Source organism: Mustela nigripes, chromosome 13 (genome assembly GCF_022355385.1).
Source record: "Mustela nigripes isolate SB6536 chromosome 13, MUSNIG.SB6536, whole genome shotgun sequence".
In the NCBI taxonomy this organism is placed as follows: domain Eukaryota; kingdom Metazoa; phylum Chordata; class Mammalia; order Carnivora; family Mustelidae; genus Mustela; species Mustela nigripes.
The window spans coordinates 53,944,879-53,969,696 of NC_081569.1; the positions used below are offsets into that span (position 1 = coordinate 53,944,879).

At 36.9% G+C, this 24,818-nt stretch overlaps 1 protein-coding gene across 1 annotated transcript; it reads right to left on the bottom strand.

Moving 5' to 3' along the window:
* Positions 1–260: 260 nt before the first annotated feature.
* ARHGAP11A (Rho GTPase activating protein 11A) lies at positions 261–24,774 on the bottom strand. Its single transcript, XM_059372457.1, has 12 exons — positions 23,892–24,774; positions 20,196–20,266; positions 18,118–18,214; positions 16,904–17,157; positions 16,137–16,300; positions 15,793–15,939; positions 9,996–10,070; positions 9,074–9,241; positions 6,551–6,680; positions 5,365–5,473; positions 3,120–3,258; positions 261–2,720 (listed from the first exon to the last, which is right to left on the bottom strand). The coding sequence occupies exons 1-12, from the start codon at positions 24,018–24,020 to the stop codon at positions 1,126–1,128; spliced, it is 3,078 nt and encodes a 1,025-aa protein (XP_059228440.1). The 5' UTR covers positions 24,021–24,774; the 3' UTR covers positions 261–1,125.
* Positions 24,775–24,818: the final 44 nt, after the last annotated feature.

Sequence of the window (24,818 nt, forward strand, 5' to 3'; positions counted from 1 at the left end):
AACTGATCAAAAAAACTATCTTTAGTGGATCATTCTGCCTATAGCATTCCTTCCTCTAAAACCTCAAGAATATCTACCATTGTTGACATGATTCTTTTCTTAAACATTTGTAACTTCTAATAACTTAAAATATAAATTTAGACAGATTTGCTTGACAATTTGGGTCAAATTCTAAAAGGCCCTTTGAATTTCATCAGATTCAGACAAGTTATTTTCCAGGTTACCTTTAATGTCTATGCTAAATAAATAACATTTACACATCAGACAAAACCATTATAGGCTTTTATAAGAATCAAAAGTTAAGAATCCAAGTTAAATATACAGAGGTACATCAACTATTTTAAATTATAAAATCAAGTATGTGCATGTAAGAAATCACCTTGATTAAAAATTTCCAAGCTTAATTATTCCTCCTTAGATAATTTTAAAATTCTCTATCAGACAAAACAGCGAATGTATTTGTGCAAATTAACTTTAAAAACATAGTATGGCTCAAAAGTCAACAATTATTTCTGCAGCATAATTCTATAAGAGCATACTTGGGTCATTATTCTGCTTTAGCCGTTATTCTTAGTCCAAGTGAACACACTGTACACAACTACAGACAATATAAACCTAATTATTCTGCCCCACATAGGAGTACTAGATTAAGAGGCTATTGAAGGAAGTTAATTTTTAGGGATTTTGGCAAAAACCATAAATATCAATGTAATTTAAGAAATAAGATTTGTAAGGCTTATCTTTTCCCTTTATGTTAGAAATTTCTTGTAGAAACCTTCTCTGACTTAGGAGGAATAACAGGAAATAGACAACTCGTTCCACTTTTTCTATCACACGTAGTACAAAATTCATACAATTTTCAAAAATTGATTTCTCACAAACCCAGCCAACAATTTCTTTCAAAAAGTAAAGTATAATCTCTGCTTTAAGAGATCACAAGTTTAAATACTGCCGTAATTAAGAAAAACAAGTCATTTATACAAGCATAAGAATTCAAGTTGCTTGTTAAGTGAAACTAAAATCACTTAATCTTCCTGAGCTAACAAACTAACATGCAGATTATCCTGCCAGTCCTATCACCACCCTCTAATTTTATTTACAGTAACAAGTATTAACATCTGTCAATTACAAGTCTACAGGTTTACTCGTTGGTAGTAGCTGACCTTTGCCAATAGGATTTTTTGGAGAACCTTTATACCAGACCCTTTCTTTTTCTGATGGTTTCCTAAGGACCCTGTTATTTATCCCAGGAGAAGAGCCTGTATTATTATTTACAACAGATTTTAATATGTCATGATTTGTCAGGTCATCCAAAGGAATCTTAATTTGGCCATCGGATACTACTTCCTGTTTACAAACTCTGGTAGACCCAAGAGAAGCAGCATTCTTGGAGTCTGGGTGCCTCTTCATCCTTGAGAAAGACTTGTAAGTTAACTCCATGCCTGATTTTGAAATTGCATCACTATTTGGCTGCTCACATGCTGTAAACTTCAATTCCTTAGGACCTGACTTGGTACATGAAATCAAGGAATCCTTTGATGTACTTTCTAGACCAGAGGAAAGAGCACTGTCACAGCTTATGGATTTAACCAGAGGAGAAGCCGCATCACCAAGACTTGCCAATTTCTGCCTTGCAGGTTGTCTGCTGTACTCCAACAAGGAGTTAATCCTTCTGACAGACTGACGGACAGGTGTACGCTGAAACTTAAGAGGTGAGCGAACTTTGGTTCTGTTTGTTTCATTGAGAGAAAGCTTATTAAACCACTGTATGTGGTCTGACACCCTTCCGTGCTCTGCCACTTGTAAGCTCGCAGAGCCGGCTGTGTGGCAGGTTTCCACCAGTGACGGCTGCCGGACAATTCTCATAGGCCTCGGTTTTGGCAAGTTTGTTCTATTACATGTAATCTGCTCTGAGGAAGAGGTGTCAGCTGGATCCTCCCTAGAAGCTGCACGTTTCAGCAAGTTCTCTCCAGTCATATTCTCATTCTCATTCTCCTTTAACGGAGCATTCAGCTTGTCCCTTGTGAGCTGCTGATTCTTTATGTGTTCATCACTAGGCAATTCTGGCTTGAGTGAATGATCTCTAAGTATATTCGAATGGATGCTTTTCTCATATTCAATCTTCGTATGACTTGAGTAAAATGTTATAGTTGCTTCTCTATCCAATTTCTGAGTTTGATGTAGTGAGATGTCTTGTTCTGAAAAACTATTTTCATCTGTTTTAGTCTCATGTTCATTTGATTCTATCACAGTCAAATCATTAGTTTCAAATAGATTTTTCTCTGGGCTATATTCTATAGAAGATGTTTCATTTAGCTTCACTTTCCCCACATTAGTTACTGATGACTGCCTGTGATTTATCAATGCATGAAGATTACTTCCGGATTCAGAAAATGCTTTCTGAATTTTCACCAAAGTCTCTGTGGTCAAGTTATTTTCATCCCCACTAAGAGAGCTTCCAGTTTTGTCATTATTATGCTTATCATGTACACTAGAAGGAGTGAGTCCAAATGAACTAAGAGGGGACTTTTCAACCATAGTATCAGGCTCCAAAGAAGAGCTTTCCACCTCAACATTTCCCTTGATTGGAGAACCTTCACTTGCAGTTATTTCTTGAAAACTGGAATTACTTGGTCCCGTCCAAGACATCCGATAACTTGTTCCATCTAGACGCTCTGGAGTTAATAAGTTTTCCTCAGACTTACTGATCTTTTTTGAACCTAAAATAAAGTAGTTCAGCATTTTTAATCATTTATATTTGAAACATATTTGAAATACTATTCAAATACATAGCAGATAAAGGTATTGGGCATTAAATTTCAATAAATTAAGGATTTGTTAAAAGAAATAATTTTTTAAATAAAAAGGTCAGTTAGTTTTATACTTATAAGCATCTTCCAATTGTTCAGACAAAAATACAATGCCAATTCAATTATTTTCACTATTCAAACATGAATTTTAAATTTCTAGAACAGTAAATTAAGATATTTTATGATAAAATAACTGAAGCTTGTATGTAATTATATCTAATTATATCTCAAGAAAGCCAGAAAAACTTTTTCAGAAAAGCAATGAGAGTAAGCTTTTTGAGTAAAATTAAAAATATCATGTAACTCTACCTTTCTTTGTTAATCTTTCATCAATATCTGGGCTAAAAAGCAGACCTGTTTTTACAGACTCAATCCTATTTTTTAAACTTTGTTGATTTGCAAGTCGTCGACCAACATTTTCACGTCGATCAACCCCAGAACACCCATTCTGTACAGAAAAGAAAAATTGAAAATGTTTTGGTTAAGAAATAAATCTAGTTAATTCAAATACTAAGACAAAGTAAATTTTTATAGTTATCAAAATCCTCTACAGCTGATTAAAAAAGGTAAATAAAATTAAACAATTTCATACCAAACACAAATATACTTGCATGCATGTTGACAAAAACTGTAAGCATTTGACTTGGCTATTACTTGATATTTTATGACCTAAAATAAAAACAGCCTCGCATATTAACTAAAATAACTTCTTTTGTGATGACTCTGCGCTAGGACCTGCTCACAGCAGTGAGTGAACAAAACAAAACAAACAGACCAAAATCTTACCCTCAGAATTTACATTTTAGATGGGGAGATTTTGAGCAGGACAAGAAAAACGGTAAATTACATTATATATTTTACAATATACAAGGTGAGAAATGTTATCCAGAAAAGTTGAGCCGAGTAAGACGGGTATGGTGGGGTGTCATTTTAAATAGAGTGATCAGAAGATGATTTGTGAGTAAAGAAAAATGTGAGGGGCGCCTGGGTGGCTCAGTGGGTTAAGCCGCTGCCTTCGGCTCAGGTCATGATCTCAGGGTCCTGGGATCGAGTCCTGCATCGGGCTCTCTGCTCAGCAGGGAGCCTGCTTCCTTCTCTCTCTCTCTGCCTGCCTCTCAGTGTACTTATAATTTCTCTCTGTCAAATAAATAAATAAAATCTTTAAAAAAAAAAAAAAAAGAAAAATGTGAGAAAGTCATGAAGATAAAAGAGGAAAGAACATTACTCCAGAGAGAATAAAGGCCAGGGTACTGTCCAAGACTGAAAACAGGTCTGGCACATTTGACAAACAGCAAGGAGGCAAGAAGCTGAGTGAGCAAGAGGGAGTGGGTGAGAAGAGGGCTCAGAAAGAGGCAGGCTGGTTCCCGTCCTGTGGAGAGGTACATGGAAACATAAGAATTTTATCTTTTTTTTCAGAAAAAGATTTTTTTATCTATTTTTTATCTATTTTTTTAAATCTATTTTTTATCTATTTTTTTTATCTCCTTATTTCACATGAGGAGTCACTGGAAGATTCTGAGCAGAACAGTGACAAGGATCTAAAAGGAATTTAAAAGGATCATTTTGGCTGTAGTATTGTAGCAAGGTAGACGCAGGCAGACCTACTAGTAGGAACTTATTGCAGTAATCCAAGTTGGAGAGGCCAGAATTTATAGAACATTAGAAATGTAGTACCAGTGAGAATTGGTCAGTCTGGATATACTCTAAAAGCAGAGGAGACATAAGATTCCCTAATGGTTTACACAGGATGGTGTGAGAAAGTGAGGAGTCAAGAACGCCTATATGGTTTTTGGCCTAAATGACTAGAACAATGAGTTGCCATAGCAGAGATAGTGAAGACTGCAGGTGGGAATGTGGTTGGCAGAGAGGGGGAAGGGTGGAGAATTAGCAGCAGTGAAGAAATACACCTTGCGAGCTCTATTTGGGACAGGTTACACCTGAGCTATCTATTGGATGGCCATCAAGTAGAGAAGTGAAGTAGACAGTTGTTAAGAAACAGTCAAGTTGTTCAGGAAAGCATTTTGGGCTAGAGATAGAAACTCAAAGTCTTAAGTAACGATATGATGTTTAAAGCAAATGAGCACCTTGAATGAGTAGAAACAGAAAAGGGAAATCCAAGGACAAAGCTTTGGGCATCACAATGTAAAGAAATCAGAAAAGTAACCAGTGAAGGAAGAAAATCATGAGTAAAGTGCCCTGAAGTAGGGAAGGAAAGTATAACAAAGAGGAGCAAGTGACTAGCCAGGTCAAATGCTGTTGACAAGTCAAGTCTAACAAGGACTGTTATTTGTCAACTGGTTTGAGCACCACTGAAATTCTGGGTGATTTTGAGAGCAGCTATATTGAGTGTTGGGGTTCAAAGCCTCATTGGGATTTAAGCAGAACAGAAAAGGAAAGGAGGGAACAGGAGATATTAATTCATGTGTAAGAGTGTGGTATAAAGGGGAGTAGAGAACGGGACAACAGCTAGAGAAGCAAGGTTGAGTGTCTTTTACCATCCATTCTACAGCTTTATGCTAATATGAACATCAATGAAACGCTGAAAGACACTTACCATGTCTTTGCAACTTTTCCCCAGACTAAATTTCAAACGAAGAGATCTTCGGACCTTTTCTTTACGACTGATCTTAGGAGAGAAGCAGCCTGCTTTTCCTGATTCCACTCTAAAAAAGCATGGGATTAAAAATGTCAGCATTGGGGCACCTGGGTGGCTCAGTGGATTAAAGCCTCTGCCTACGGCTCAGGTCATGATCCCAGGGTCCTGGGATCAAGCCCCGCATCAGGCTCTCTGCTCAGCAGGGAGCCTGCTTCCTCCTCTCTCTCTGCCTACTTGTAATCTCTGTCAAATAAATAAATAAAATCTTTTAAAAAATTAAATAAATAAAAATGTCAGCATTAAAAAAAAAAACAAAACTGTTTGCATAAAAACTGGAAGCATTCTTACAAAATGCAATTTGAAAGTCCAGAGCAAATTATATTGCTAGTAATTAAACAGAGTAATAGTTTTCTAAAATCAGTTAAGTTTTAAGATACCATATATGAACATACTATATTTGTATAATAAATGGCCTCTCCTGTTTATCACAAGAGTTACTTCATCACTTATAAACCAAAATCATGGGGCTCCTGGGTGGCTCAGTGGGTTAAAGCCTCTGTCTTCGGCTCTCTCTCTCTCTCTGCCTGCCTCCCTGCCTACTTGTGATCTCTGTGTGTCAAATAAATAAATAAAATCTTTAAAAAAAAAAAACCAAAAACCCAGAATCATTAGAATAGACTAGCATTAGGGTGCCTGGATTGGCTCAGTCAGTTGAGAGTCTGACTTTTGATTTTGGCTTAGGTCATGATCTCAGGGTCCTGGGACTGAGTGCCTTGATGGCTCCACACTCAGCGGGGTGTCTGCTTAAAGATTCTCTTTCTCCCTCTCACTCTGCCCCTCCCCCTAAAATACATAAGTCCTTAAAAAAAAAAAAAGAATAGACTAGCCTTTAAATAAAAGGAAATTTAAAAATCACACATTATCAACATACAATAGAATTTTCTAAGCAAGCAAAGTGGCCTCAAATTAGAAATCATTCTCTGGAGAGCATATAAACAGCAGTCTGACTGATAAGACAATAAAGGCAGAGGGAATTTTTAAAAATTGTGACTCAAATATGATTCCCAGCAGAAAAACAAAATATTTTATTAACTATATACTCCAAATGTTTATCCAATGAAACGAAATGTCCTGGACTTATTACCTGCAAACCTTTTTGCTTGCAATCCTCTTACTTCGTCTTAGTACACCTGAACTGATCAAGTGGTTTCCACTGATGGCAATGGGAGAGAGTGAACTCTGAGATGATCCTTCTGGGCTTGTATCAAAGGGAACTATAAAAATAGAACCACATGAAATGTACCACCCATACTTCCTTTTTAAAGTATAAAATATTAATAGCAATTAGATTTCAAGGCTTAATTTCCAACCCTATGCAACAACAAAATCACATATTTCCGGGTAGAAAATTCAGAAGCCAAATAAACCCAATTCAACTTAAAAAAAAAAAAAAAAATCAGTTTCTTACACTTTGTCAATTAAGTGTCAGACTAAACATGACCTTTATATTAAAGTTTTGCTTTAACCTCATTTAACAATGGATTGTAGGGGCTCCTGGGTGGCTCAGTGGGTTAAAGCCTCTGGTTTTGGCTCAGGTCATGATCCCAAGGTCCTGGGATCGAGCCCTGAGTCGGGCTCTTGCTCAGCAGGGAGCCTGCTTCCCTTCCTCTCTCTGCCTGCCTCTCTGCCTGCTTGTGATCTCTGTCTGTCAAATAAATAAATAAAATCTTAAAAAAATATATTAGTAAATATAAACTACATTATTGTTATTTTTCTCAGTAATATAAACATGGTGCTTGGTAATAAAAACTTATATGTTATTGCTCCCTAAGTTATTAAAATATAATTATTATAATTAGATTAGACAAATTTTGAAACTGAATCTTTCAGGGTGCCCGGGTGGCTCAGTCAGTTAGTTAAGCATCTAACTTTGGCCCAGGATATGATCTCAGGGTCCTAAGATGGAGCCATGCGACAGGCTCCACGCTCAGCTCCACGCTCCCTCTCTCCCTCCTGCTCATACTTCCTCTCTCAAATAAATATAATCTTTTAAAAAAAAAGAAGAAAAAAGAAAAATGGTGAGTTAAAATAATAGGATTATTATTTAATAATTAAATTTAATTAATTTTTAATTTAAAAAATATCACTGATTAAGCAGGCTTATACTAATGTTCCAGTAACACAAGAACGTTTAAACTACTTTTTAGGAGCTTGGAGAGAAGGAAGCAAGAGGTTCATTTCTTGGAGCAAATATTACAATGCAAAGACAGATAGAATTATAATTCATATTGGCCATCTGGAAACAGTCCTCCAAAGTGGAAAATACTTTAATAATTAAGAAAACACTAAGTTGGGGCACCTGGATGGCTCAACTGGTTAAGCATCACTCTTGATTTCAGCTCAGGTCATGAACTCAGGGTCACTGAGGTCAAGCCTAGTCTCAGGCTCTGCACTGAATCTGCTTGAGATTCTTTCTCTCCTTCTCCCTCTGCTACTACTCTTTCTCTCTCTAAAATAAGAGAGGAAACACTAAGTTTAAAAGAATTTAATTCTCAAATAAATTAATTAATAGAATTTAATTCTCCAACCTCTGAATACTGAAAGAAATACAGACAAAACTTCAGAGTTCTTATCATTACATTTTAACAAACTATACACAGAGAACATGTGAAGGACCATAAAAAACAAGTTGCTATTCTGTTCAACTTTCTAATAAAACAAACAAGGAAAATCCAAACTTCCTGGATAACAGAAACCAAAGGGAGGCTTCTGGAAAGATCTAACTTAGCCAGCAAATTTAAAGGAAAACTCTCAACATTGTCTGAAATCAATAAAAACCTAAGAATTAGAGATCACTCACTTGTTGATGATATATGAGACAAATAGAAGATAGAGGACTCTGGGCTTAGTTAGGATTTCATTTCATTTTGGGTTGATCATAACATTAACTTATAAGATTGACCATAAGCCAACTTGTATTCTAAAGGAGCCAACTCAATCTAAGACCATACTAACAAAAATCTGATAGTCAAATTGGCAAAATTACATCTTTCTCTGGAGGCTCTGGTTGGCCATGTTAGGAACTTATAGGTCATTTGGAAGAAAATGGCTGAGCGGGCAAAGAATCTGGAAACTATGTCATAAGGAACAGCGTATACCAAATTATTAGAGCTTTTATAAAATCTACTTGAGTATAAAACTAAAAAAAATGCCCCCCCCCCCCCCCGCCAACTACACAATGGTTCCTCCAATGGCGGTACCCCACAACTCCATGGACGGGAAAATCAAACGTTTTGACAACCTCAACAGGAGACAGCAATACAATCATAGCTATAGATCACGAAGTAACTAAAATAGAATTCAGGATATCCCATCACCTAAAACCTGAGCACCACTGCTATATACAGAAGCCCAAACTCTCATTCCAAGTTATTCATATCATAACTTTCAATAGGCATGGTCAATCAACATACACATACACACATTTATTATACAGACCTAGCGTCTATTTTAAAAGTTAGGGGACTTTATAAAAATTAAGAGATTTGATAAACAGAATAAAGCCATAGCTCCTAAAAGGGGTGACATTAATATGAAATAGCACTTTTCTCAAAATACGCATTCATGTTAATGTTTACAACTCAGTAATATAAATTCTATTTGCTACCTGATACTGGTGTAGAACTGCTACTGAAGAGGTTAGTTGGCAACAACTCAAAGTTAAAATTGTGCTTGATGGACTTCCTCTTCTTACTTGAGAAACCATGAGAGGAATCCACTGGCAGTTTACGTTTAGCATTTGGTGTAAGAATCGTGGGTGAGATGGATACCTGGGCTGAAAAAAACACTGTTTTATTTTATTAACTCTATGGGGGAAAAAAAAGCTTTATACAATTTCTTCTTATAAAGCTATTACTTAGAGCTGACCAAACAATGAGGGATTATGTTTATATTACCAAATATATCAAATTAATACCATCCAATTATTTAAAATGATAATAGGAAAGGCACAAAGAGGCAAGATTAATAGTAACTTAAACCAAATAGACTGAAAGATGCATATAATCCACATTAAAGAACATTAACATATGGAATAAAATCATAATCAAGGAGCTCAAACTGATCTACATAATAGTTTTGCTTTTTATCATAACTGAGTATTAACCAAATAATTTCTTCAATCTGAAAAGCAAAACAAATGATCATATTGTCTATTATTCTGTTATTGGGCTGACTACTTTCAGCCACCAGCAAACCAAGATAAAAATGGGAATATACACTAATAAACTTCTGGTTCTAAAACAAAAATGAAATTTGAATTATTTTCACATATTCAACAGCATCCAACTTACGTTCAACAGAAAAGCATGATTTGAAAGACTAAAGACCTAACAACAGACTAAAAAATTCTTACCTAAAATTTTGGGTTATATACAATGTAATTAGCAATGTCACAACACAATTATACTACAGTATCTCCATTGAAAATAAGATCTTGATTTGATGTAACCAAAGTAAGTTAGGTAATGGTTACTTTTTGTATAATACACAGAAATTTTCACTTAAAATTAAAAATACATAATACCTACCAATTTTTTCCTGTTGAGGTGTAACAGAGGGTGTTCTGTTAGATTTAAGTTTATTTAATGCTCCACTAACAAAATCTGAAATGCAAAGCACATATAACCATATAATCAATTATAATTTCACATTTACCTACCTTTCACCAGTAATTCATATGATATTTGTGACTTTCCAGCATCTAAGTTTATGTCAGCTTATACATTTTAAAATCACTTAAGGTTATGTGGAAGAAATTATTTCAAAATTGGAAAAAACTAAGATATATTTTGATTACATTCCCTACTTATACACCTCTTTCTCTCAGAAAAAAAAAAAAAAAGACATACAATATAGAATGTGTGTAAAACAAAATGTGTATAATGTACAGAAAGAGAATGGTAAAGAAAATCATTACTTGTTGAGGAAGAGAAGAAATGGCAACAAGAGAGAAAGCTTGGAAGGGGAAGCAAAACCTGGACAGTGTTCTGAAGAATCAATAGGTGTTCATTCAGTAGGAAGGTAGCATTGGGCAAGGGGAATAGCATATGCAAAAGCATGTAGGTGAAAAAATAGGATTTATGTATACTAGAAACCAGTAGTTTGATACTGCTAGAGCAAACAGAGAGCTGTGGTATGGTAAGAGATAAGTCTTGTGCATTAGACAGAAAAAGGCCTGTTGTCATTTTGAAGAACTTGAACTTCTCCAAAGGCAAAGGGGGACAAAATGGTCAAATCTGCATTTTTTAAAAAATAACCAGCAGCAGTATGACAGAGGATTAGCAAACCATATGAAGGTTGTTCTAAGTATGTTATTTAGTCATTCAACAAATATTTATTTTGTACCTACTATGTGTCAAGCACATGTCAAATCAGACATGGTCTTCATTTTCATAAAACTTATTCTAACAGAAAAAAATATATAAATACCAAGGAAATAAAAATATGACAAATGAGATCTGTAGTCTGACGTATAAATTTAATAAGCTTTACAATGGGGAATTAGAGAAAGTGCTAGTGAGGAAGTGATATTTGAGATCTAAAGAGTGGCAATTAGCCAAGCAAAAGATGAAGATCTGAACTAAGCAGGAAGAGTGCAAATGGAGATGGGAATAAAGGTATTTCAGAGCTCAAAGTGACAAGACTTAGTGATCAGTGAGATGTGAGAATGAGAAAAGAATAGATAAGAATATCTAAAATGCTGATTTTCATGACGGAGTAGACAATGATGTCACCCAAAGAAAAGGAAATTATGCAAGGAAAAATTAGCTATGTCTATGGAACACTGACTGAAATGGGTATGAAATCAAATTGTGGAAAGATCAGGAATACAGAAGTAGATTTGGCAGTCATCAGCCCAGCAATGGTCGTTTTTAAAAAACTGGGTGGCTCAGTCTTTAAGTGTCTGCCTTTGGCTCAGGTTATGATCCCAGGGTCCCAGGATCAAACTTCACATCAGGCTCCCTGCTCAGTGGGAAGCCTGCTTCTCCCTCTCCCACTTCCCCTGCTTGTGTTTCCTCTCTCACTATCTCTCCCTCTGTCAAATAAATGAAATCTTTAAGAAAAAAAAGAGAGAGAAAGAAAGTGAATGAGGTCATTTAGAAAGAGGGCAAAGTGTAAAAAGAAAGTCAAGTATAGAAGAATGGAACATTTAAGAGGTGGTAGAAAAAGAAAATCCAAAAAATTAGACAGAACAAGCGGAGGGATGCCTGAGTGGCTCAGTTAGTTAAGTATCTGCCTTTGGCTCAACTCATGATCCCAGGGTCCTGGGTTCAACCCCTGCATCAGGCTCCCTGCTTAGCAGTGAGTCTGTTTCTCCCGAACCCCTGCTTGTGCTCTCTTTCTCTCTCTCTGTCTCATAAACAAATTTAAAAAATTAAAAAAAAAAAAAAAAAAAAAAAAAAAAGAACAGGTGGCTAAAGATGTAGGGAAACAAAAGCATAGTGTTATAAAAAAAACAAAATAAATAAATCAGGAAGGAAATAGTTAAGTGGCCAAAGAGATTCTGAATGATATGGGAATAAAAAAGTACCCAATGGATTTAGTGATATGGAAACTGTGACTTCAACAGTAGTCTCAGGCAAAAATATATCCCGAATTTTCAGCCACAATAAAACATAAAAGTTCTTTAAATATGTCTGTTTACCTGATTAATCACCATATATGACTCAAAATAAAGTTCAACTATAGCCCACTTGTGTATTACTTAAAATCTTACACCTTCAAGTGAAACAGGTACAAACCAGGAGACTGAATACCTTTGAAGAGCCAAAAATAGGCTATGGTCTAACTGGCAGGTAACGGCTAATAAAGCCAATCTTCATGGCACCTGAGCAGACAAACAAAGTTAATATGGGGAGAGGAAAAGAAGAAAAATGTAAGCCAGAGCTGAAGAGAGAAGAAACAACTGAGCAGCCACAGCAAAAGAAACCACACAATTAGAATAGCACAGCAAAATCAGAAGCATGGAAAAACTATTCCCTCCATAATTTGAAACCATCCTGACTGCACCATGGGCCACACTGCAAGTACAGACCATCTTTCTAGAGAAATGGAAAAATATGTCTCCTGACATACGTATTTCAGGAAGTATTAGACCATTAAGAGCACATTAATCAAATCAGCTCAACAATGTACCACTGACCATGAAAGACACTTATTTAGCACAATAACAATATGGAGGAGCACGCACACTAGTAAGCACAGGTAAAACCAGGAACATATGATAAACCAAATCCTTCTTACTTATAAGAGTTTGCCCATGAAATACTATATAGATTCTTGGGCAAAAGTTTTACTGAGAATTGCCCTACCCAGCATAAAACTATGCTAAACTAAGTAAGTTTCAGAATATCAAAAATAAAAGTAAAAGTTCCTGGAGTTTGGTTGCACAACAAAGTTAATATACTTAACAGTACTGAACTGTTCACTTAACACTGGTTAAGTGTTACACATTTATCTATAATTTAAAAGAAATCAAAAGATTCTTCAAAGCAAATACAATCAGATCACATGGATGCTTGTAGCATTGCAGAGTGAAATGAAATAAAGGCTATGGGCATTAAGGAGGGCATGTGATGCGATGAGCACTGGGTGTTATATACAACTGATAAATTACTGTACGCTACACATCTGAAACTAATGATGTACTACATCTTGGCTAATTGAACTTAAATTAAAAAAAGGGGGAAAAAAGCTAGCTATAACACACAAAAAGTAAATACTAATGGTCTAGAACTCCTGAACAATTTCAAATTGCTAATGAAATCAATGCATTTTAATGGTGCTTTACAAATGCTATCTTAACCTGTTTGATAAAGTACCTCTGGGTTTAAGCCAAATATTAATAACTTGACTTAATGTATTCATTCTGTATTTTATGCCCATTAAGTAAAAAACACTCGGCTGGATACAATGTATAAAACATGGCCTTTACCTCCAAAGAGCATTAAATATAATAGGTAAGAGAGTCATGAATGAGGAGTAAATATAAAACCATATAAAAACTGTCAAAGTCTAGAATATTATGGAATGCCAGTGCAGAAAAGAGATTATTTTCCCACTAAAAAAATAGCAGGGGTGAAGCATGCCTGACGAAACACTTAAACTGAATTTGACAACTAGATATAATTTGGACAGCAAGGGTAGATGGAAGTAAAAACATTCTATCAATAAATAGGATAAGTAAAAAAACAAAACAAAACAAAACAAGGTCTCTAAAAAAAGATAAAAAATGCAGTTGGACTCAAGTACAGTAAACACTGCACAAATCAGAGAGAAGAAACAGTAGAAAGGCATGCTAAAAGCAATCCTATGAAAGACCTCTAATATCAGGCTATAAATATCAGTTTTATCAGTGAAGTTTCTGATGAATACTGTGAAGACATGGCTGGAATTATATATTAAGAACATCAGTCTTGGGGCACCTGGGTGGCTCAGAGGGTTAAGCCTCTGCCTTCGGCTCAGGTCATGATCCCAGGGTCCTGGGATCGAGCCCCGCATCGGGCTCTCTGCTCAGTGGGGAGCCTGCTTCCCTTCCTCTCTCTCTGACTGCCTCTCTGCCTACTTGTGATCTCTGTCTGTCAAATAAATAAATAAAATCTTAAAAAAAAAAAAAAAAAAAAAAAAAAAAAAAAAAAAAAAAAAAAAAAAGAACATCAGTCTTGACAACAATAAGCAGGGCAGATTCAATGAAGATCAATAAGGAGATTCTTACAGTAAAGATGATCAGTATTATTTCATCAGTAAAGATGAAATACCACAGACAGCATCTTACAGAACCTGAAAACCATGAATATAAATGGTACATTAAGAGTTAGGCACCCACAGTTTAAAGCCTGAGTGACTAGAAAATGATGGTGCTGTCAACAAAAAGAAGGAATTCAAGAAGAACCAGTTTAAAGCGGGTGAAGATGATCTTTTCAAAATGCTGAGCTTAAAGCACCAAAAAAAAAGAAAAAAGAAGTGAAGATATCTTCCTAGTAAGCTGTTATTAAAGTGAAACTGACATTTGCGAGACAATATTCACCTATTCCCATGTTATAAATGAAACTCTAGGAGTGAATAAAATCACAAAGGAAAAGAAGGCAATAAAGAGGCTCTGTGTCTAAGAATACCTGCACTTGGGGTAGGAAGTTTATGGGATGAAAGTATTTGTTCCGAAAATATACGTTTAAGTCCTAACTCCAAGTACTTGTGATTGTGACCTTATTTGAAATTAGGGTCTTTGTAGATGTACTCAAGTTAAGAAGAGGTCATTAGGATAGGCCCTAGTTCAATGTAACTGGTGTCACTATAAGATGAAAACTTGGACAGACTGACACCCAGTGAGGAACCCATGTGACAACAGAGGTAGAGATCGGATGCAGCTGCAAACCAAAGAATGACAACAATCAACAGCCACCACCAGAAGCTAGAAAAAGCAAGATTAGTCCCTATAGGTTTCGCAGGGAACACGGCTCAGACAACAGCTGGATTTTAGCTTTGGGAGGCTTCAGTCTACTTAATCAAGGAAGTTAAGAAATCTTACAACTGATTCCATCATGACGGAGCTTTAGGTCTTTTTTTCTCCCATGGTAATGTTTCCTTCATTAGTTAGTTCATACTTCTAAATGATTCACATCACTATTTCAAATCATGATCTCATGCCTAACTGTTCTCTCTACTCCCAAATCTGAGCTCACCATGATATCCTCCTAATCCTTAGGATAAACCTCTAACCCTAACCCTAACAGATTATTTCTACCCTACACAAATCTTTCTTTAGAGCGTCCTTCCTACCTACTATAGGATACAAGTATTCTGATGCTCTACCCAATTCCCCTGGACTCTACCGATTTTTTTTTTTTTTTTTAGATTTTATCTATTTGTTTGACAGAGAGAAAGACCACAAGTAGGCAGAAAGGCAGGCAGAGAAAGAGGGGGAAGCAGGCTCCCCGCCGAGCAGAGAGCCCGATGTGAGGCTCGATCCCAGGACCCTGAGATCATGACCCGAGCTGAAGGCAGTGGCCTAACCCACTGAGCCACCCAGGCGCCCCTCTACCGATTTTCAAGAAGGTTCAGTTTGGTTTCTTCTTTGGAGTCCCTGATCACTACAACCCAGGGAACTTTTCTCTTTTGAACACGTTTCACATTTATGCTAGAGATTTAGCATTAATATTAGATTGTATTGTCATTTTGCTTTTCACATGCACATGTCATGTTTTTCCAACTATGCTCTAAACTAAGAAGGCACACACCATAGTGTGTGCTTCATTACATTTAAACACACTTTAGAGAAAAGCAAATTGCTATACTTCCACAAGTGAGACTGCCACTGCCACTTACCTCCTACACTTTGTCTTCGCTTTCTTTTACAATCACCAGGAGTTTCACATTCACCTTCTTCAAAGCCTTCTAATGACGGAGTAGCACAGAGACCGTCAAGACCCAACATAGCTGGTATCTTTTCCTGGATAAAATCTGGAACATGCCCTAAACAAAAATGTTCAGAGTTAAAATTTTTCAAAATTTTTCCTCTACTCTCCTTCAAAGTGTTCAAAGAGTATATACCAAAATGTTCAAATAGTATATGTATTTCTAATAGCTGTCTTCACAGTTCAACTTGGGGGAATATGGGATCTCCTTCATTTAAACTAATCCTGTTACTTTATAATGTAACTACCTCTTACCAATATCTGATGCATAATCAATGAGAGTCTTCACCACCGCAGCCTGTAATCGTAGCTTTTTTTCTGTGTTAGCAGACATCTTGTCATGTCCTTCACTTGTCTGAAGCAGATTTGGTGCAAATATTACTGCAAGATTGCTGCTATCCATCTTATTCTCACTGGACCTTAAGTGGAACAAGGTTTTCTCAGAATGAGCCAAAGTGAAACATACAGAGGTAAAATACCATTTTGAGCACACTTTGAAGACTTCTTACTTTATCAGTCAAACACAAGTCAAAATAGTTATCCTTTATCTACCCATCTACAGAACCAGAAATTGCTTCTGTGTGCTTAAATATACATCATAAAAACCATGTTAACTAAATAATCCACATTGTTTTTCCACACAAATTGAACAGGGATATTTGATTTTCAAACCCACATACAGAAAAATTGTATTAAAAGGCTGCAAGTATGTCTAGAACAAGCAGGCTCACTGACAGCAAACAGAGGGAGGGGACAAATTTGAGAAGCAAGATACAAATATATCAGAAACACAGTCATTCAGTGGACAAAGAATCCTATCAACAACAACAAGCCATTCATAACGATGACCTTAAGACAGTTAAGAAAATACAAATCATTTGGCATATAGAGTATATTTCTTATAGTGAGGAAATTATTTTTAAGAAAAATTTCCATTCTAAATTTAATTTTAAGTTATTAACTATACCGGCAAATCTATCTAATTAACAAACTGTCATTTCCTAAGACTTTTACTTACTTACCTAAGGGAAACATTCCTGAGAAAGTTAAAGAAATATCTTAATACATCAATTGTGTGGTCAGCCATAAGACAGGAGAGCAACATTGTAGCTTTACTCTTCTCCTCTGTTCCTAACTGTTGAGCTTTGAAAAATGCTTCATGCAAATCAGCTGGAAGGATGGGTTCTGGCAATTCTCTAAAAAACTGCTTAAGAAGTCCTGCAACATCACAAGGAGGTGCAGAAGACAGGCAACTTTCACCATGATCCAGTTTATTCTGAAATAAATATAATAATCTTGAGCATTTGAGGGCTTAAGAGTTTACTGCGAATAAGATATCCCTTTGTGTACTTTAGAGAGCTTTAATAAATTTTGCTTAACTCTTGTTTTAATATACATCATGCCATTTTAGAAGGCTAAAAACTAAATAAAAAAACATTTTTTCATTTCCTATAGTACTTTATAGGAACAAAGGACCACAAATTTGAAAGTACTCTAAACTTTTAAAGCATTATATAGATTGTAGCAATTATTTCATAATATATACATATATTAAAACATCAAGTTGTATACCTTAAATGGTATTTGTCAATTATATCTCAATAAAACTGAAAAAAAAAAAGCATTGTATAAATAATGAATCGTTTTTTTTTGAGAGAGAGCATGACCAAGTAAGCGAGCACGTGCTTGTGCATGGTTGGAGGTACAGGGAAAGGGAGAGGAAGAGAGAGAATCTTAAGCAGGCTCCAGAGCCAGCATGGGACTGGACACAAAGCTGGATCTCACAACACATGACCTGAGCTAAAATCAAGAGCCAGACACTTGGGGTGCTTCGGTCTCTCAGTCAGTTAAGCTTCTTTCTGCCTTTGGCTCAGGTCATGATTCTGGGTCCTGGGATCAAGCCACACAATCAGGCTCCCTGCTCAGTGAGGAGCCTTCTTCTCCCTCTCCCTCTGCAACTCCGTTTGTACTTCCTTGTTTGCTCTCTCTGTCAAATAAATCAATCTTGAAAAAAAGGAGCCACTTGGGCACTTAATCCTGTGTTAAAAAAAAGTTTTAAAAAAAAAGTTTTTTAAAAAAAAAAAAGTTTTAAAAAAAAGTTTCTTTTGCCATGAAAAAGGCTCTTTGCAAATTAAATTTCTGTTAATAATTTATGCAATAGTTTTAATATTTCAATTCTAAAAACCAAATAAAAAAGTAGTACAAATGAAAAATTATAGTTCAAGAATATGCTTACCTTTAGGGCTCTTAGACGAATAACAGATCCTGATTTCCTAAAAAGCCCCTCTGTATGAATATGCTCTTCTAAAGATGAGCAAGCATCAACAAGAAAACTGAAAGAGAGAAATCTTTTCAGGTGGCTGGATACACATCTTACTAAATCTTATTCTTCTATCAAAGTACATGGACCAAGCACTATCCCCCCTTTGGAAGTTCCGATGTCACATATTTCTTCAGACTTTGTGATAAAAGGTTAATTCCAGTTGTTTTTCTTGCTTCCTAAATTCTTCTGTCCAGTTCATCTTTTTTCTGAGACAATTTCAGTAAGCTCGCTTTAATCCAACATCCTTCTTGATCCTAGCTCATTTCTCTGTTTCTAGAGCACAAGATGTGTCTTTTTTACTGCCTTTACTTCATACCCCAGTCTCTCCTCAACAGTCTCCAATCAGACTCGCACCCCTATTAGTTCAGCAAAACAGATCTCATTTTAAATATCATGTAGATATTTAAGTAGATATTAAGGTCCTGCCAGCATCTGACACACTTAACCACCCCCTGCTTTTCTTGAACAAAGCTCTTTTTCATGACATTTTGGGTTTTCCTGCTGTCCCCCAACTATCCCTTCTCAAACTCTGTTTCTGACTTCTCTTTTTCTGTCAGGCCTCCTCATGCTAGTATGACCCCAGGCCCTAAGACCTTCTTTTTTTTAAGATTTTATTTATTTGACAGAGAGAGAGAGAGAGAGCACACGCATAAGCAGCAGGAGTGGCAGGCAGAGGGAAAGGAAGGAGCAGCAGGCTCCCCACTGAGGCTAGAGCCCAATGTGGGGCTCAGTCCCAGGACCCTGGGATCATGACCTGAGCCGAAGGCAGGTGCTTAAACAACTGAGATACCCAGGCGCCTCCATAGCTTTAAATATCTATCATCTGTTACATTTGCCCCAAAATAAGGCAATGTACTTTTCTCACTCTAACACTGCCTCTCAGAAAAGTCCGATACAGCCTCATCCTTACAATCCTTCTCATACTTAGAGGTGTGGGCTCTATTTCTTTGTACTGAACAACTTTTTTTTTTTGGTACTGAACAACTTTTAATCATCAATGTTGGCTTTAGTAGTTAACAACTGATACCACAAATTAGAATGGATGTCAGCAGCAAGCAACTGATAGCATTGTGCTGCTACACAATGACTGAATGTCACAGGGGGTAACTGACAGAATTTAACTTTTGTCTGTTTGTTTAAATCAGGCAAAGAAATTACAACAAAGATTTAGTCATCTTGATTGGGGATATGACTTTGCAATTCTAAAGGTAGAAAATCATTAAATAAACAAACCTTTTATAGGACATTTGAAAAGCAAAATAGTAAGTGCTTACCTGATAGAGATTGTCAATCAACACCTATATGCTGAATGAGAGAAAACTGTTCTAAGGTTGCAAGATATTCAATAAATGCTTTTGGACAATGCATCAGTTAAAAACTTAGGTTACTGAACTAAAGTAGCCAGAATGAACCCTACGTTGGACAGAGGGGAAATGAATTAGTAACAGGTCAGATAGTTGCTTTGCATGCTTCCTCAAACTATTTAAAATGTTAACTTCTCTACTAATTTCTGATGCACTTAGTCTAAAAGGTTAATTTTAAATAGTGACACAGGAAAGCTCAAGTGTTACGTAATTTATATTCAGAAATACTTTATTTAATCTTAGCTTAAATGTTCTTTTACCCACAAAAGAAAAAGAGGGTAGTGGTGGGGAAGGGGGGAGGAACAGACTCTTAGAGAACTGCTAGGTCAAAACAAAAGTTTAAGTCAATCAGTTATTTATTTTTTTATTTATCTTTTAAAAAGATTTTATTTATTTGAGAGATTGCCCAAGCATGAACAAGCAGGGAAAGGGGCAGAGGGAGAGAGACAAGCAGACTATCCACTGAGCAGGGAGCCCAAAGTGGGGTTCCATCCCAGGACCCTGAGATCATGACTTAAGTAGAAGTCAGACACTTAGACTGAGCCACCCAGGTGCCTCTCAACTATTTATTTTTAAACGTCTAAATACCGGTTTGAAATATTTTTCTTCATCCCAGACTTAGCTTACCTTGGAATGTGTCCATATTCTGGTACTACAGAATGGGGCAATGCATTAAAAGGTACTCCAAATATTTTACCCTAAAATGGAAAATTCAGTTATTCTAACACAAATATTAGGCATAAGGTAAGTTTTCTTAAATATTAAGCAAATTTAAAACATCAGGAAATTAAAAAAATAGAAATAATTAAGAAAATAAAAATATTACAAGTAACTTTGATAAAGAGTAACAACTATATGCTAAACATTCCCTTAGGCACTGGGAGCACAAAAATGGTCAAGATAAAGTCATTGTGGGTGGGTGGGGGGGATGGGTGAGATAGATGAAGGGGATTAAGACCACACTTATGATAAGCACAAAGTAATGTACAGAATTGTTGAATCACTATACTGTACACTTGAAACTAATGTAACAACTGCATAGTAGTTGTTCTGAAATTAAAATAAACAAATAAAGTCATTGCACTAAAGCAACGTATTGCATTCCATCAGTTTCCATTCCCATAATGGAAAATCAATCCATTTGGTCCTCAGTCAGGAAATCCTTAAACAAAATTTGGCCAAAACACTAACATTTTCTAAAAATACTATGTTTCCTTCAGTAACCTTATGAACACTGACTTTATACTTTCCTCTGTCACCTTATAAATATTAACATGAACAAAAGGCTAAGTTGATTGGTAATGGTAGTTCTTGTCACTCATTGAATACTTCTTACAGGTACATTTGAGGTGGGTTTTTTTTTTTTAAATATTTTATTTATTTATTTGACAGAGAGAGATCACAAGTAGGCAGAGAGGCAGGCAGAGAGAGAGAGAAGAGGAAGCAGGCTCCCTGCTGAGCAGAGAGCCCGACGCGGGACTCGATCCCAGGACCCTGAGATCATGACCTGAGCTGAAGGCAGCGGCTTAACCCACTGAGCCACCCAGGCGCCCTGAGGTGGGTTTTAGACCAGATTTCTTTTCCACACTCTATGGAAAACTGCCAGTCAAACTGTTCTGACCAAGGCAGGGATTCCACAAACATTTAATTCCAATTTCTTCAACTATTTTGAAAAATATTTTTTAAAAGTCATATTCAAATGTATTACTCATACTCAAATTTAATACATTAAGATCCCAAGAGTAAATGTGTATGTTACTCACTTCTTAATAAAGAACCTGCCACTATCTTTATGCATGTATCTGAACTTCCTAAAAATGTATCATTGATTAAGAAGGTAGTAGTTTGCACTGTACTTAAATACAAGCCTATATATATCTTATACAAAATTAAATAAGTGGGTCTACCCAATCTCATAAACATTAATTTAGCTTAGATGTATCTGCTCTCCATGAATGCACTTGAAGCACTGATGTTAAGAAATCATTCAGCACTGTTAATTATTCAACAGAGTAACAAAATCTTATTAGTCTTTTTCAAGCATCTGGCTCCCTTTAAGTGATAAATATAGTATAGAAGACAGTATAGTGCTTAAAAGAGTGTGTTCCTAGTGGCAAGGCTGCCAGAATTTAAATCCTGGCTCTTCCACTTATTAGCTGAATGACCTTGATCAAATTAATTCTTTATGCCTCAGTACCTTCACATAGGTCCTAAGTCAAAGAGTTGTAGAGAAAATTAAATAAATTAAAAGATGTAAAGCATTTATATTAGTCTCTCACATAGTGTAACTATTCAAAGAATATTTGTTGCTGTAACAATTACCATTTCTAGGTGAGCTATTAAAAAAGACGCTAATGTGGAAAACCCTTTTTTTGGGTAAATCAGAATTTTCTTGATACTGTGCACCCAAACAAAATGCAAAAATCAGATGCTGAAGCTGATTATAAGTCTACAGAGGTCTTACTTACCTAGAACTCGGGGTTTTTTTTTGTCAAGTGTATTATTCTCAATATTGGCCTCACGATAACAATTTCATAAAATAAAACGAATAGCACGTTTCTAAAATTTTATATACTGCAACATCACTTACAATTTTACCTTCAAAAGGTTTCTAGCACTTTTCTTTAATAGCTCAAAACTATTATTAGCTAACAAACACGAAAGAGCCAAAGAAATCTAGTTTTCAAATATAACTTATCCTGTTCCCATTCTTATAAGATCTTCTGTATTTCTTTATTAGACTGTTTCTATTGTGATTTCCAGCCTACCAATTAGGATGTCAACCACTGATTACCATAACAACTATCATTAGCGGAATAAGTGGCATGTGACAGGTACTGTTCTAGTCCTATCTACAGATCTTACCATTTTTAAATCCCCTAAATAACCCAAGGAGAGATACTATTATACTATTATTTCCACTTTATGGAGTAGGAAACTGAAGCATAGGAAAATTAAACAGCCCAACTGCTTACATCTACAGTAGGAGTAAAGCAGGATTCAAACTCAGGTCTATCTGACTCTAGAAGTATGTATGAATTTTTTTAAAAATTTTATTTATTTACTTGAGAGAGAGAGAGAGTGAAAGAGCCTAAGCAGGGATTGGGGAGAAGGAGAAGCAGGCTCCCCACTGAGCAGCAAGTGGGACCGGGGGCTGGATCCCAAGACTCTGGAATCATGACCTGAGCCAAAAAGACAGACGTTTAACGGACTAAGCCACCCAGGTACCCCAGTGAAAAAATCCAGATTCAAATTTTTTCGTATATTGACAAACCAACTATATATTTGAAATCTTGAAAAAATGGTTTTTCAGTCAGAAGAAATCACACTTAGTTTATAAATATAAATATGTATGTTGTCAGTAAGCTGCAAACAACAAACTTTTCTCCAGAATGTATAAGCAATTAAGAGGTATACAAATTAACTGTGTTAGTAGCTTTCTTATCCAAGTACTTATTTTCTCAGAAATTGTAAATTAAGAGCTATGCAAATTTTATTAGTTTTCATCTCTAAATACTTAAAAAATACCATATAATTAGGCAAATACATTTAAAATAACCTGCTTTATATTCAACTTATTTTTCACAATGAAATTCTTGGTGATACAGCAGATCATAAAATTTCATTCAAAATCCCCTTACTTCGACCACCCTCAGATCAAATAGCTTTTTAATTATCCCATTGTGCCATCGCAACTTACTCACTTTAAAAAACAGCTTTATGACCCAAAAATTACCAAGCAGCAAGCTTGTTTTTTTCAAATTAGTGAACACGGAGGTATTATCTGAAGCCTATTTCTAATACTCTTTCACACCTTATCTATTGACTCATTTAGAAAATTTATTGATCCTCCTTGTCCCTTTACAAATTATATTCTAAAACAGTGGTGGTGGTGGGTAATGTTCCTCTCTCTTCCCACGTGGTACTTGTTCAAAATAAATTGGCAGTATCTGGAGATATTTTTAATTGTCAAAACTGGGAGATGCTACTGGCATCTAGCGGGTAGAAGCCAGAGATGCTGCTAGACATTCTACAATGCATAGGACAGCCCCTAAGTCTCATCTCAAATAGATAATTTTCTAGTTCAACGTGGTGAGGTTGAAAAACCCTGCAACTTTCTCAGTGATCAAAAATCCCTGTAAAGAATCAACAATGTCATTCTTTAAATTTCAGTAGTCGACCAACTGGATTGAATAAGTCACGCTTAGCCACATTCTCATTGGGATCCACATATAAACATTTCAGCATGAACCATAATAGTGATGGTAAAGGGTGCCCCCCCTTTCTTTTTTTTAAACCCAAACCTCTTCCCCCAGAACTTACCACTATTTCCGTGGCTGCTGTTTCATGTCTCCTGCGATCGCACTGCCCACGGCCGCTCTTGACCTTAATGCCATAGACCGCCCGAAGCTGCTGCAACAAGGCCAACCTTACCAGCCTTCGATCCCACATCCCGGACGCGTCGCTCACTCTCCGAGGCAGGGTCTGAGTCCTGACCCTCGTTCGCCACCAGGTCTTCCAATTTCCAAACACTCTCAGGTTTGCACTGTGCTCCGCTGCCTTCTGGCCAAGTCTGGCACTGTTCCGGCCCCGGGCCCCAGCCACTTCCACGGCTTTTCCCTTGGTCCTCTATCCACTTCCACAAACCCTTCTCCTACTTCCCTCTGATCTAACCGCACCTCACCTTCCCCTCACTTACACCGACCTTCTTTCTCGTCACTTGATTCCTTCAGCTCCTTACACACACTTCCCTTCTTTCTTCCTGATTCTTTCGGTTCCTTGTCCGACGCCTGTTACCAGCTTCTCACCACTTCCGGCCACTTCCTAAGATCCCGTTTCCTCCAAACCTCACTTCGCCCTCGTCCTTTCCCAACGGTAAAGACCCTTCTCCTTGGCCCTTCTGCCCCGGCAGGCTCAGCCGGGCGTTGGTCTCTCAAGTCCCGGGGCCCCCAGCCCTAGCCCAGCCGCCGGACCAGCCGGCTGCTCAGGCGCCCTTTCCAGTCCCGGTCCCCGCCCGGGCTGGTCGCCGCCGTCACCCCGTTTCACAGGCTGCTCCTGCCCTCCCTCAGCAGCCGGCCTGCGGCCCCCGGCCTGTACATCCCGGTGTGCTCACTCAAGCCACGCAGCTCTCCTCATGCCTCCGCCTCCGCCTTCTCAGCAGCCCTGGAGCCACCACCGTCCCACCCTCACTTCCAGCCCAGGCTCAAATGGCAGCGCCAAACAGGGCTCCGCGCTCTGATTGGCCCGCGT